Here is a 15813-nt window from a genome sequence, read left to right on the forward strand (position 1 = left end):
TTCTCCTCAGAGTGTGAAAATATTTCGCTGGCGCCCACGCAATGAGAAATGCTCATCATAAAAATAAGAGAAATCAGAGCTCGAACAGAAAGATTTGTGTTCGTTCTTCCCGCGCGCTGTTCGAGAGTGGAACGGTGGAAAAGTAGCTTGCTGGTGATTCGAAGAACCCCCTGCCAGGCACTTAATTGTGAACCGCGGGGTAATCGTGTATATGTAATATGTGTACGATTTGAGTCATATTCCCAGTCTTTCCTAAATGTCACTTGTCTTGCGTGCTGGAAGGAAGAGCGAAAAGGCGCCATAATAGAGCATTCGCTAGCTTACGATAGAGTACCGACACAGATTACGGCACCAGCATATATTCCATCTAGGTATTTTAACATGACTTCCACGGCGGAGCCTAACGCCTGACGCCATGGTGTGGCCTGACCTAACACTGAAACATCCATCACTATGCGTGCACCTAACAACGTGTTACAGGCATGCAACTGGGCACTTTACTTTGCTGCCACTATGTGGACTGTCACTGTTATCAAATGGTTTGGTGGTGGTTTGTCTCATACGACTTAGCACATATCCCGGAATTTGTATACTACCTCCTCCTGTGTTATACACGCAAAAGAAGTTGACAATCGGCTCGGGAGTTAATGGGAGTGACTGTACACGAGAAATGCCTTTACGGAGGCTCCCAATCAGCTGCAGCAGCTAGTGTCAACTTAGTTTGCGCCTGTAGTACCTATGATTTCTGGGTTCTAAAACTGCAGTTTATGAAAAAGTAGGATTTGAATTTATGGGCAGTCGTTGAAAGTGCAGTACAGTGCATTATAGTGGCTAAACATCCATTCCTCACTCTCGCAGAATGACTTCAATACTACGATTCAAAATCCCATCAGTGTCAAAGTCATCAGTTATAGAAACTCTCTGAGAACTTGACACTGTTTTATCATCTGCAAAAACTTTTTTCACCTCTTTTTGATTACCACACTACACCTTGCAGGGGTCATTTTACACTATAGCAGAGTTCTTGAACCACAGTTTACAGTATATATTCCCAGATGCTTATTTGTGATCGTGTCTATTTATTATTGTAAATATATTCATTTTTCCGTAATAGATTTTCTGTAATATTCATTTCTTTGGTAATATTTATTTATCTGCAAAACTTATTTTTCTGTAAGAGAACCTAAGTTGTAGATACTTTAATATTAAGCTGATTGGTACTATTTACACATTATTAGATATTACTACAGTCTGTAACTATGGGGAAAAAACTGTCTTTTATTGCCAACTCACCTATTATTTAAATTCGTACATTCACTCAGAAAACTTTACTTATTTCTTCTTTTTTTTATATAGGTGCAAAGGCTTCTTCAAGCGCACAGTTCAAAATCGTCGAGTGTATACATGTGTTGCTGATGGAAACTGCGAGATCACGAAGGCACAAAGAAACCGCTGTCAGTACTGTCGCTTCAAGAAATGCATTGAGCAGGGTATGGTGTTGCAAGGTTGGTCTCCCAAAAAGTTTTATTTCAGCAACTGCATCCAATACCTCATTCCTACAAGATAAAACCATAATTCTTCAATGAATTAATTTCATTCTACAAAAATGTAAGAAAAGAAATCCATTTTGTGAAAAACAGAACCAATAGTTAGTACATGCATAGGGGTGATCTTTTCAGTTAAAGATAGTACACAATTATATAAGACAATAAACTACACTGGTTTTATTAAAAACTGTGCATACATACAAAACCATCAATTCTGTTAAAATTAACTGCAATTGTGTCAGGATATCTGGTAAGCTATGATCATATATGTAAGCTCTTGGTGAAAACTCTGTCATCACAAGGGAATGGCTGAGTCTGTTTCTTCAGCATTCAGTGTGACTGATGCTTACATTTTGAAAGCAACTAACTTCATCTCCAACATCTTTGTGGGAACTGAAATCTGGATTACGGTACTTACTTCTAAGTCTTACCAAGTTTTAACACATACCAACACTTCCATTTCCATGTTCATATCAAATTTGGTTTTTGGCACTCACCTTGTAATTCTGTCAAAATATCTTTTTGATGAAAGAATTAAATGTAGTTAACTCCAAGCTGACTGATGCTCTTTTGTTCTCCGTTAGCTGTTCGAGAGGACCGGATGCCAGGAGGTCGCAATTCTGGAGCGGTGTATAACTTGTATAAGGTATAGGTAGAAAGAGCCTCATTTAAACTGATATCCAGCTATAGAATTAAACTATGTAGCTCAAAAGCCACTAAAACATTACTTTAAAATATGTACTTTAGAAACATTATTGTAGCCACAATGAATTACTCTGTATGACATGCTATTTTCAGTCATAGATATATAAACAACTGTTAATTGCATCACCACCGCCATCTTCATTGTATGTATAAAATGCTAATTTTCCACTGCAGAGGATTACTGTAGCAGATTCAAATGGGTTATGTTTAAATGTGCTGCCTTATGTAAATGTGACAAAGGTTTTCTTGTAAATAAGTAGATAGAAATACATCAATTTTATGATCCTAATAAATTTTTTTCATGTTTCTTGCTTGGAATGGCCTTAACTATATACTCTTCATTTACCTAAAATACTGGGAGTGCATGTCATGTACACATTTACAGCATCTCATCTTCTGTACGAAATAAACTTGATTGATTAGTTTTAGACACTGTATATAAATAACAAACACATTCTATCTACATGGGTTTGGGTAAACTATTAAGTTATATGTAACACTACTGCCCACTCCTTGGTTCATAACAGCTGATTATTATACTGTACATCTATATTTTTTATTCTATTCTTAAACTGCATTTTCTGAAGACCCTTCAGCCGTAAATGGCAATGTATTTCTATCACTTGTTGATCCAATTCAGTCATGTAAATCTGAACCGGATTTCAGCAAAACATCACATTTGCTTACCTTAAACTTTGTTCCAATCCTTTTCACAGTATCTTATGATTGTCATTAGACTGATTTTATGATTGTCGTTAGACTGATTTTTACATGTTCCTACAGCGGATATCTACATGGAGCAATTCTGGCACACGTGCCATTCTCTGTAGACATACATAGTATGTACCTACTAATTGGGAGCAACAATAGTAAAAGTTGTACAGGCAATCTAAGTAATATAAATCAGCTACATGGCTAAGACTTTTTCTTTTCAGAACATAGTAGTATGCCGTATATATGCTCTTAATGGAAGGGAAGGTTTGAAAAGCTGTATAGTTGATAGTATTAACTGCACTTTGTCTCTGACATTTATGTTACTTCACCATTCATATTCACTGATGAAGGTACACAGCAATTAGGGCACTGTACTCGCATTTGGAGAAATGGAGTTAAAAATCAATGTATGGTCATTAAGATTCAGGTTTCCTGTGGTTTACCTGTATCTTCAATTAAAGAAAATGTCTGGATGGTCTCTTTAAAGAAGACACAGAACAATTCCAACCCCAGTCCTGTTCAGTCGTAGCTTGTATTCTATCCCACTGCCAACTCCAGACCCTGCGACATTAAAACCAAAGCACGTACACTGAAAGTTGTTTCTCCTTTCTTGTTGCAGCAGCACATGTCTAGTAGAAAAATCAGACACCTTGCTTTCAATTTTAATTACATTGTCAGAAGAATATAAACAGTAAGACTGTTATACTCAAATATTATTGTTCATTAACAGTTCCAACAGGAAACATCAAACTCGACAATCCACTAGCAAACAAAAAGTAGAATAACTATGCAATATTTTTATATTTGGGCTAGGAAGGCGCACAGAAAAGGCCGCGAATCATAATTCAGTGGGCTTACAATAAAATGCGTCCTCCCATGGGTTAAATTGATAGCCTCCAAATAGGTTGACAAGTTCATAGCTTCTAATAAACTACCAATTCGTAATTTTCTTCCACCTCTAAACCACTTGACTTGCTGGAAATGCCGAAATTGCTTTTTCTCATTCTTTTCTCTGCATGTACAGCATCTGTAACACCATATTATTAAATGTAACATTGTTTCTTCCAAGGCTGGCAGTGATCCAGTGATTACTGGAAAAGCTTTTATTTTTTATTTATTTTTTTTCTGAGTTTTTTTTATTGCAAGTTGCAATATACGATAACTACTTTCAATCGGTGATGTCCGACTTCTGCAGACTGCTATAACATAATATGATAATACAATTTTACGTTGTCGCATTTGATTATTGAAATCTGAAAATGGTCATCACTGACTGAAACCAACACCACTTGTTGCAGTTAGTAATTAAACACTAGACTTAAAAAGTATTTTAGTGCTGTTTTGTACTTTTTTATAGAACAAATAATCACTTTCCTCTACTATTTTTATGAACTATCCCCTAAAAATGCAAAAGAAAACAGCTATTACTAACATCTCAATTAAGTACGCATGGATTGTCTGCAATTTGGTGCTCATTATTGGAACAATACAGATCCACAGACTAAGGTGAAAAAGACTGCACTTAATGGTCAAAATGAGTAATTTCGCAATTTTTCAATCTGTATTCTGACCATGTGGTGAAAACCATTCTACGAGACCAATTTTTGCAGTCCAAGTGAACAAACTCGAGTAACTTCTGAATAAGTTTCACGAGGGAAATTCTTAATGTCAATAGGTTCCCAGGAGTAAAACTTCCTGTAATTCTGATTACAGACTAAAAAGAAGTAGTCTCAATTATTAAGTTTCCAACATTTACCTTTCAGAGTTCATAAGAAGCTACACAGATGGGAGTTATCATTGCAACAAATCCTTTGCTCCCATAATTGTCCTGGCCTCAATCTCCTGTAAACCACTGTCCCCACACCCTCCACTCAACAGTTGTTCCTTCTCACGTCCTGTCATCCACTCCCAAATTCACATACCTGCATCACCGTCAGCATGCACTGCTCCCCACCGGCTCTGACAACCGTGCATCATGTGCCTAGCCCGTGCTCCTGCTGGCCCTCCCTCCCTTCCAAGTGCCATCCGCCCCAACAGCTCTTCCTGCCTACTGTCACTCTCCTCCTCTCTCCACCCCAACCTGACGACCTCCACCACAGTATTTGTACTCTAGCTCAAAAAAAGAATTACTCCGAAAGCTAGCAGTTTTTCCTTTTTGTGTGTGCCTGTCGATGATGCAACACTCCTGCTTCTGCTTCTTCTTCTTCTTCTTCTTCTTTGTTTTTGCTCTTAGAGGTTAACAGAACAGGTTCACACATTCTCTGGCAGCTAAAAAGCTACGGATTATTGGTTTGAATGTCATATTTTGTTCCAGGGTAAGTGGAGAGGTTATAAAAATAGAATTTGGGGATATGGTGGATAGAAGAAACGAGTCCAGGTGGTCAATAGAGGGAGGTAAATAGAAGGGAACGGGGGATGAGAAACAGAGTTAATTCCCCCAAGAAAAGAAAGAACAGCAAAGTATTACAAGGGTAAGATACATTTAAAACTTACTTACACAGATAGTAAGCAATTTAGAGAAGAGGCATTTAATGCAAACTTGTGTAGACAAGAACAGAGAAGCACAAATAAATCTTTGTTAGCTATGACCACATACTGAATTCGGGTTCCTCTCTAACTGTATGAATCACATACTCTTTCAGATCTCTCCTGGAATCACATTATGAAGTGAGCTGCCATTCAAGTAATTGTATAAAATGTTGATTACCCTATCATTTCTATGTGATATATTTACGTTGCAGGCATAAAATGACCTGGCAATTGATGTTTAGTGCCACAAACATAAATCACTGTCTGTCATTTCTAAACCTCTGGCTATGCTACATATCAGTATGTCACCACATGTAAGGTGCAGTGTCCACGTTTTTTTGACTTCACCAACTCACAATCAAACTGCAGCCTTCCCCAATAAAATAGGCATCGGGCTACAGTACAAATCAGTCTGTCATAACAAACTAACTACGTAACAGATGCAAAAGAAATGATATCAGTGTTCTGTTCATGCACATGGCATCACATGCAATATCATCATTATGTTATGGGAAAGATGTCATCATATACCAGTAGGTTCAGACCATTCCTTCTCACTATGGCTGTAATGTTACACATCTGTGCTCATCATTAGAAGGCTTACTATCTTATCTGAGAGTAGCAACGATACGAGAACAGGAGCAATATTTGAGCTATAGGGACACAACATGCACACAACATTAGCAATCAGAATTAGAAAATTGGCGTTATCAGCTGTAAACCGAAAACAAGCAACATTTGAAAAATTCCATTCTGTTATCTTTCTCTCTCACTTTTTTTATGTCCACTACTATCGGAAAATTGACAACAGGAGGTCTTCAACCAACCACTGTTGGAAATGGAAGTAAACATCAATACAAACTACCATCGAAAGAGTAAACATTCCCTGTACTTCAGCTTAGTACTGGAGCAAGACTGCATGAAATGGTTAAAAGCTCATTAGGGACAGACAAGAAAAAGCAGTAATTAAATCCAATTATTCTGTTTGAATCATTGCTTGCTTAAAGCAATAATTTTAAATAATTAGATCAGTAATGAAACTACCATCTAGAAATGTTTCAGTATCAAGTAAAGTTTTGTGAACACTAGTATTTATAGTTTCCACTTTTGCAATCTTGGCACAAAATAAAAGAGCCACATTTTATTTATTAACTTTTGTAGTATCTGTTTCCATATGCAATGGAACTGTCTGAATCTTCAAAAAATTGCTATAACCATCATGGTAGTGTAAAAAAACTGGTAGTATAATATTTTTAATTACAAGCATATTCTATTTATTTCAACAATAACAGTCAAATTACCTAATACTCTCACTAAACACATTTGTACAAGTTTTTTTCTGTTTAATCACATTGAATTACCTTCTTAGACAGTGTGTGCCTTACAGTTCATTTAGTGATTCCTGATGTGTGGATAGAACTACATTCTCCAAATAAATCTGAAATTGTACGTCTCAAGGAAAATTTAATTTCTTATTATAATATGTATAAATCTGAACAAGATTTAGCTGATACTAACCTTTTATACTGATTAACTTTATACTTTAAAACAACCAATGCTACTATGACACAATCTGCACAGGACTAAAATATTTTAATACTTTTACTGCATAGATATTTAAACAGTGAAAACAAGTGGACAGTGCTTTGGGATGTGTTCACCTTGAGACATTATAAAAACATACAAATGATAAATTCATTCAGCCATGCATGCTTTCAGAGGGTTTACCTCCACAATATTGTGGTTTACAGTAAAAATCCTTTACAAAGCATCAATATTTGAGACCTTTCAGCTGTATGTATTTGATTATGAACACCCCCCCCCCCCCCCAAAAAAAAATCATTCTAAAAGTAAATCTTTATTTCTCTTAAATCAGTCTGGAAAAACTTTCGCAATGATCCTGCCCCATAAATTAATACACTGCAATAATAACCTAGAAAATTTTTCCTGTAAGTTATCTGACATTTTATCATAAAAGTTGAAATTCTTTACATACTGTATCCTTGTTTTAGGTGTCATGGGCTTAACAGATACCTACCTTTACTTTAAAAATTATCATCAGTAAACTTTGATACATTGCTACAGGGAATATTGTTCTGGGCAAGACAAAAAAAATTACATTATTTATGACAAAAGATAACCGAGTATTTTTGAGTGGTTGATATATGAAACATTATGGTGAAGTATCACAAGCAATGCCCCATTGATTAGTTAGTTTCATGTTCCCTGGATCACGTGAATGATTAATCATAATGGTGTGGAATGAGTCATTTTACATACACACCATAAATTAATTTGTAAATATGACTCCATGCTGAAGATTTTTTTTTCAATGTACAGATGACAGTTAGTAATTCCTACCCACCACCTTTTATACATTACAATAATAGATATTCATCTATGGAATTGCAGTTGTCAAGGACAAACTTTATCGGTTTTTCTTCAAATTTTACTTTGATGTCTAACAGACATTTTATATCACTGGGTAAGTTACTGAAATTTTAGTTGCAGAACTGCGCACCCCATTTTGTATTAAAGACAACCTTAAAGTGGTGTAATTAACGTCATTTATTCTTCTGGTATTGTAATTATGTACATAATTGTTACTTTTGAAATGCAGTGGGTTATTTACAACAAACTTCAAGAAGGAATAACCGTACTGTTAAGCAGTTGTTAGAATATCCCACCCCTTAAAAATAAGTTACCATGGAACATTATTCCATATAACATTACTGAATGAAAATATGCAAAATATGTCTACTTACTGATTTGTTTGCCGTCAAGATTTGCAATGTTTCTAAGTGCAGGTGTGCCTGAACTAGAAGGTTATTACAATAATTGTGCAATCGTCATGTGTGTTAGCTTTTTAGTTTGTTTAATGTCCCAATTCATTTGCAGCATTATTTAAAGAAGTTACATCTTTAAAATGATTGCTAAATAGAGAGAGATGGCAATCTTGTCTTACAGGAAATTCAGGAAAAGTGATGTCAGATTACAATGTTCAGTGCTTAAAACTTAAAAAGTTGTCACATCACAACCTATGTGGGGAAAAAACCTTCCTTCATGTTCATTACAGCCTGAAATTCAATCTGTAGTACAATGTACAGTAGTTTGCATTTCCTGTAACACAATGGGCATTAGTGTTTCGAACAGGTATTTTACTATCATAAGGAAATTTTGATGCTGAAAAAATAAAGTACTCTTCATGAAAAATGTTAACAATCTGATTCTACTCTAAAATGTTTCCCAGGCATTTTTCAAAACAATGAACACCCTTTCTGCAAAGACATTAAAATAATCCAAAAATGCGCTAAAAATGCATGACTACGCAGACCCACAATTAGGCAAGAAAATCACCATTCTACATCCAAAGCCTTACTAAACCCTACTAACATACGTGACTCTGATAAGGCTGTCTTAATGTATAACCCACAAAGTCAACCTGAAACCAGAAATCATCTTCACACTATAAGTTAGCACAACTTAATCAGCCAAAGTCTTGCCTTACATAAATCAGTCTTTTTACCTACCATCTATAAATCATTTCAAATCTGTGAATAGATCACAATCAGTATATAAAATGAGATGTAGCAAAGTATCTAACTTCTCACCAGCTTGTGCCCCAATATCTGATGCCTAAATTTCCTGCAGTAGCTACTGTTACCTGTCACTGTTGCTTCAGCATGTGCTCTGTCACTCCATCCTCTCTTGCTGAAATATATCTGCAGATATTTATCACTCAAGTATTACACTTACAAAATCCTTTCTTTATCAGTCTATTTCAAGTATGTGTTTCAGACATTTAAAATACTATACGTCCAGCTTTTTGGTACCAGTCTTACAACATATTGCTTCACTAACATTATTTCAGAATTATTTCCTTCGTAAGATTTTGCTGACAAAGTGCACATTAACTGTGTGGTAAGGGATTGTGTGAATGAAATCAATGAGGATAACAAGAGCCAAAACTTTTATTGGTGCTCAAGGGAAAAAAAAAAAGATTTTCTGAAGAAAGATGTGAAGGGCTCAAATTTGATTCCATTCACTCAACTTTACTCTGGTTCACAGAGCCAAATGAACATTCACTTGGGCTATGATGTACACGACATTTAGACTGTATTTCAAATACTTTGGACTCTCACTCGAATACCTTCGCAATATTTTCACTCTTGGTATGGAATTAGCTAATTTCTCAAATATCTTGTATGTGAATAGTAAGTTATCACAAAATTTAAGAGCAGTTCACCTGAAGAGCAAACTTCATGTACTGGCATTCGGTTCCTGAACTTACAGGTCACTTTGACTTCTAGCTCACTCTTCTGCTTACATCAAATAATCATTTGAAGTGGGCATTGCAGACTATTTCACTTACAATATGTGTATGTACGAAATCAGAGAGCACAACAGAAGGTCTGAACTACAATGTTACGGACACATACCACCCAAGAGAAACTGTGCACCACTATCAGTTTAGAATAAGCTGACAAACAAATGTTTGTATAGTGAGGTTACAGCACAAATTACTAACACGACACCAAACCAAACACAAACCACTGCTTCTATGAGAACACACATACTCCACCATCCACTGTACTGTGTGTGGCAGAAGGTAAATTGGAGTAATATAGGTAGCAACAGATGTGGAAAATTGTTGACAGCTTTCGGAATTTTCACCATTACAATGAATAAAATAACCTTTGGTGGAAAAACAATATACAATCCAACGACAAAGCTATCTGTAGGTCTTTTCTGTACTTTTACAAAATCATTCCGCTTCTTGAGACACTCTGAGGGCCAATAAACGTCTTTCGCATCTTCATTTCTGGCTCTCTCTTCTATAACAGCCAGAAGAGTTAGCCAGCAATGTGAGTAAGGTAGGTTTCAACTACTTGGATAAACATTTTTGAATTCTGTTTCATGTGTGGACAGTTTGGAGAGGTTTACAGCAAGGAAATTATCTGATATTCCATGGGATTAAGTAGTGAAGCTATAAATCAAAGAACCATGTCTTACTACATACACCACACTTTTGTATATGCTGCACAGCTCAAACTCTGCTATACATGTGAAAGTATCGTCAGTGCAGCCCGAGGAAGTGATGCGAATTATTAATTTCCGTTTAGCCTGAAAGTACAAGGTATCAGCATCCGCAGTTGTCAAAAACAATAACTTCCATTAACGTTTTAACAAGCATAATAGGGCACACACTGTACTAGTCTGTAACTGCGTTACACGAATTGTGTTGCGAGGTAAACCATGAAACCTGTTAACTACAAAAAGGATGAACTCAGTGTTTATTTGCAAGAATAAATGGTACCATCGATGAGATTAAAATTCCAACCTCCTTGGGTTTTGAATACAAATAACTGCGTGAAAACGTCATCTGTTTACATGGTGAGTAAATACTCATTGAGAAGTGTGAATTACAAAATAACCACTAATATTGCAACCTAAATCACGAAGTTTATATCCATTTTACTACCAATGGATTTCAGAAAAATTTCTACACGATAGCGTATCCAACAAAATACCGGTACTCTTCCAAGAATCTATTGATGTTGAGCGACAACAAAATTTTAAACGCGCACACTGTCCGTCAATAGGAACGTTACATTTTCGCTTAAACCTTTTACGTGACATTACGGAACCAATACACCGACGCTGTATCTGTTACTCATTCAGCAAAGAGACTTATTTTAGTTCATCTAATTACTCCTGATTTTCAAATAGATAAGAAAAATAGTGAAAATTGTATGGAAGTACATGGAATTTTTTGAATTCCGCACACACAATAACATTCTCAAACACGACAAAAATCTCTTTGAATAACATATCTGCGCTGTTCACAGTTGTCAAGTGATGTGCAACATCACTGAGGAATAGACTCTATTCTAGTCTGTTTTCGTAGAAGAGGTAGTGTTTCTCATGTATTGCATACCTTAGTTACAAAAACAGAAGTTTGTTTGTAACCCACCAAGCTCTCTATTGGCTATCTTTTCGCACAGTTGTAAAGCTCACAAGTTTACTGATATGTGAAGCCGAACGTCTAGAAAAAAAAATTGTTTATAAATGTAATAAAAGTTTAAGGAGTAATTGCATGAAGTAAATAAACCATATCAACATTGGCAGTTGTGACTTGTTGCATTCACTATGTGATTGTACGCTGTTAGGTTACGGTGCTGTATTGAAATTAATTTTGTGCCGCTGTATATTAAACTCGTGTATGAAACCGCAGGTTAAAAATTTACTTGGAGCAGGTTAGTTATTACATTATTACGTAGGTATCAAAAGTAATTACATTTCTTAATATTCCTTGAAACTGCATTTGAAGATTGTGTTCCAAACTTAGAACATGTTTATCGCATGAAATAGGGCTTTCGTAAGACGGAGAACGTGAGCAAAAAAAATTGGGGAAATATGAAAAGTGCGTACTGACCGAATGATGCAGTACAGCTAGTAAGGTACTGACCACATATTTCGCAGGATGGAATCGCACTGCCGTGCCAATCTGATTTGGGTTTTCCGTGGTTTTCTTAAACAATTCCAGATACCAGGACAGTTCCTAAACAAGGCCACGGACGACTACCTCGACAGTTTTCGTAGACCACGAGACCATTCCTCATAAAGCACGTTTTGTATTGTCTGTAGCACATATTTTGAGCTGTTGGTTTGCTTTGTATTGCCTTGATAATTCCTATACCATTGGGAAGTGATCTGTGGAAGAGAAATAAATAAATGACACCACCTAAATAAATGTGAATGTAGTAGGCCTGCTGTAAGGGAGCTGACTATGCACATGAGCAAAAGTTTTGGTTATAGATAAATGCTTATACATCTAATTTTCATCCTTTAATAAGCTGGCCAAACCATCAACTTTCAGGCTTACCATGGCCTCTATTAATCTGCAATGGTGAATGTCAGGATGGTTCCTTTGGAAAAGAAAGGGTTGCTTTAATGTCCTACCTGAGCATGTGTTCTGTTCCTCATTGACAGTATGAGATTGTCAAATTCTTCCTCCACCCTCCAATACCTTCTTGTCCTGTGATTGTTGAAAAGTTGAGCAAAACTTGTTGTGACAGCCCTGTTGTGGTGTGTAAAAATGTTCAAAAATCTCATTTTCAAACCTGTCTAATGATTTTTTGCACATTTGTTTCATGGCATACTGAAAAATCAGGAGGGATGGCATTGTGGAAGCTGTAGCTTTTAAGTTAGGCCTATGAACTGAGGTACGCGATAGAGGTTCAGGTATTTAAGTGAGTTCCTCCATCAAAACTTTTGTAAACATTTAAGAAGCGCCTTTGGCATTGTACTGTTAAATTTGGCATTTCGACTAAAGTAATATATGATACTTAAGGTATCTTACAGTTTGCCTTTTAAACTTTCATTTCAGTTTATTATGTGCCAAGGAGTGGCAGTAGTTCCTAGCTTGTAGTGAATGTGAGATGGCGGATGTGATGTGCTAATTTGCTTGACATCTTTTAACATTTCTCTCTCTCTTTTTTGCTTAGAAACTATTGTCATAATTATGTAAATATGATAATAAATATAACTGTGCAATACAAGACATAAGGCATTAACAGAAATAAAATGCAGAGGCATATATATGTATTTATATATGTGTCCTCAGATTATGATATACAAATTCACAACACAGCATTAGCATTTCACTGTGAGAGAAGAAAAATTTTGTGATGTAGCAGGAATAATGTTTCTCCAACAAAATTTCTTCTGAAATATCTGCATAAATACTCCGTGGAAATAGTTCTTTTTAAGGATTCACAATATTTATATTTATTATCATCTTCATATGAAGAATAACTGTGGTAAATAAAAATAGACCCCTTCTATGTGTATTACATGTTGTGGAAATGATGTTTCTCCTAATAGGTAGTATTGCAATAGTTCTACACTTATTTTGAGGTAGATATTTGCAAACATGAATTTTAGGTTGCTTTTCTTTCCCTGAATATACATTTTAGGAAGTGTTCTGTGATTGAAACAGGCCGATCTAAAATTACCAGTTCAACATTTGGAAAAGTATTGATCACTGGCAGAAGAGTGTAAATGAATATCAACAAACTTCTGTGTCATCTATTGTATGTTTTCGTGGTCAAAACTTTTTCAAATGTGAGCATATGTAAAATTAGCTTTTTAGAGAAATTAAATCAATGAGACAGCAGTTCTCATTTTAGTCAGACATCTTGCTGCAGGTATTTCATTTGAATACATGATTTCTACCTTTTGGATGAAACATAAAAGTTCTTCACATTTTTCACACAGTATAAAGCTGTGTTTTACATATATGCATTTATTGGACTTCTCTTGATGGTCTATGAATTGCATATAATGCTGTTTCTCTGAAGCTGGCACTTTTTTCTCTCATCCTGTCTGCGAGAAACATGCCATTATACACACACAAAAAAAGAAAATAATAAATATATAAAAATAAAATTTTACGAGTTGTATTTCATGTAATAAAAGCTGGTTAATAGATATTTTTATTGCATGGACTACTATGTGTATCTAGACTTTTCCCAATATAGTATTTACTTGTTCAATGTGAACTCAATTCCCTTATGCTAAAGACATTTTAAAGACTTTCTTGTTCTGATATATGTGGAAAACTGTACATCAAGTTAAGAAATGACAGCTAAGTGAACATGGGACGTGAAGGAACAAGTGAAATTAATACAGTGCATTGACTACGTCTGTTGCTGAAACATTAGTGCAATCGATGATTGTGTTGTGATTAAGTAGCAAGAAATGTTGCATCCATAAACTGCAACATGCCTACGTTTTACAAATCGTTGTTATACTGCAACATCATGTGCAATGTTTCCTATGAAACAACTTGTATCTTGTATTGCCAGTCATACTTCAGTTTCCTTTTGACTGTCTTATTTTTCTATGAAGTGTGTAATTGGTATTGTGTAACTGGACGTGAACAGAAGTCGCCATGTGTATCATTATATTTGTAAGGTGAAGTACAAGAAGCACAAGAAGAATCCCAAGAACGGGCAGGGGAAGGTGCAAACGGACAAACAGAAGGCACTGGGACTGTCAGAGCATGGTATTTCTCCTCATCTGGTGAATGGCACCATTCTCAAGACTGCACTTACAAATCCTAGTGAGGTATGTAACATCAGCTTTTGCAGAATAGTAAGAATAAACTCTGTCTCTCTTATTAAGATTCAACATATTACTTCTTCATATTGACGAGTAATTCAATTCATTCATAGATATTTTACTTCTTTCTAGAAGACACTTTAACAAATTGCAAATTTGCATATAAAATTTACTTTTCCTTATTGTAAATTACTTAAAGCAAGAAAAGATTTTTAAATTTCATAAGCAAAAGGAGAGTGTAAAAATTGTGTAGAATGACAAAAGACTAGGACAGATAAATTTGATGCCATATATTTGATAACACTAATTGTACACTCCATTCATACTCAGGAATAATGTAATTCTAATCTTTGTCTGACGATCCAGATTGTTCTTTTCTGTGGTTCCCTAAATCACTTTACACAAATATTGCGCCAGTTTGTCAACAATACCACACACAATAGTGTCCAGATATTAACATTTTTGATTCCGATGTGCTGTTGAAATTTAGAAGTTCTTAATGACTGAATGAATTTTTATTGTGTGGACATCAGAACTCCTGTAAACCACTATATACTGCTAACACTTGGTCAAATGCCAAAATTGTAGTATAACACACAGGGTTTTGGAAGAATTTCAAATTGATAGGAAAAAGGGGGAAATCGCAAAACAAACCCATACAGACACCATCTCAGAAGTTAAATTTTTGGATAACTCTCTGTCCTGTGAAATAAAGACAGAGATTAGGCAAGGTGATGGATTTTCCCATCTCTTCAATAACATTCTGGCAAAAATAATGAAAACCTGGGAAAAATCTGTGCAGTTGTAAGGAATAAATGGAATATACCTTGGGGAGAAAGGAAACAACCTGGAAATTGGGTGTTTATCTTTCACTGTTGACCTTGCCCTTTTAACTAGAAACTGCACAGATGCACAAAGAATTCTGGAGATCTTGCATTAAATCCCTTGAAAAACAGATCTGTAAGTTTTTTACCTTTATCTTTGAATTTTTTTATTTTCTTTGTTGGTTTAAAGATTTTATTTATCTCATTTATTTAGTGAAATTTTTTAAGAAAAGTTAATATATGGAACACAGACATCAAGGGGAGGAATACTTGGAGGTAAAATATGGGAAGATTAAAATGACAAGTAAATTCAAATTCATAGGAGAATGGATTGAACCCAGTAGACTGGATATAAGGGAGAGACAGAA

At 35.4% G+C, this 15813-nt stretch overlaps 1 protein-coding gene across 1 annotated transcript in view; it reads left to right on the forward strand.

Moving 5' to 3' along the window:
- The window catches only part of LOC126183975 (hormone receptor 4), a 216201-nt gene that overhangs the window by 164980 nt on the left and 35408 nt on the right, over positions 1–15813 (forward strand). The window contains exons 6-8 of the mRNA XM_049926325.1: positions 1357–1505; positions 2132–2193; positions 14475–14627. Of these exons, the coding sequence (XP_049782282.1) occupies positions 1357–1505; positions 2132–2193; positions 14475–14627 (364 nt within the window). The remainder of the gene's footprint in view (positions 1–1356; positions 1506–2131; positions 2194–14474; positions 14628–15813) is intronic.

This window comes from Schistocerca cancellata, chromosome 4 (assembly GCF_023864275.1).
Source record: "Schistocerca cancellata isolate TAMUIC-IGC-003103 chromosome 4, iqSchCanc2.1, whole genome shotgun sequence".
Lineage (NCBI taxonomy): Eukaryota > Metazoa > Arthropoda > Insecta > Orthoptera > Acrididae > Schistocerca > Schistocerca cancellata.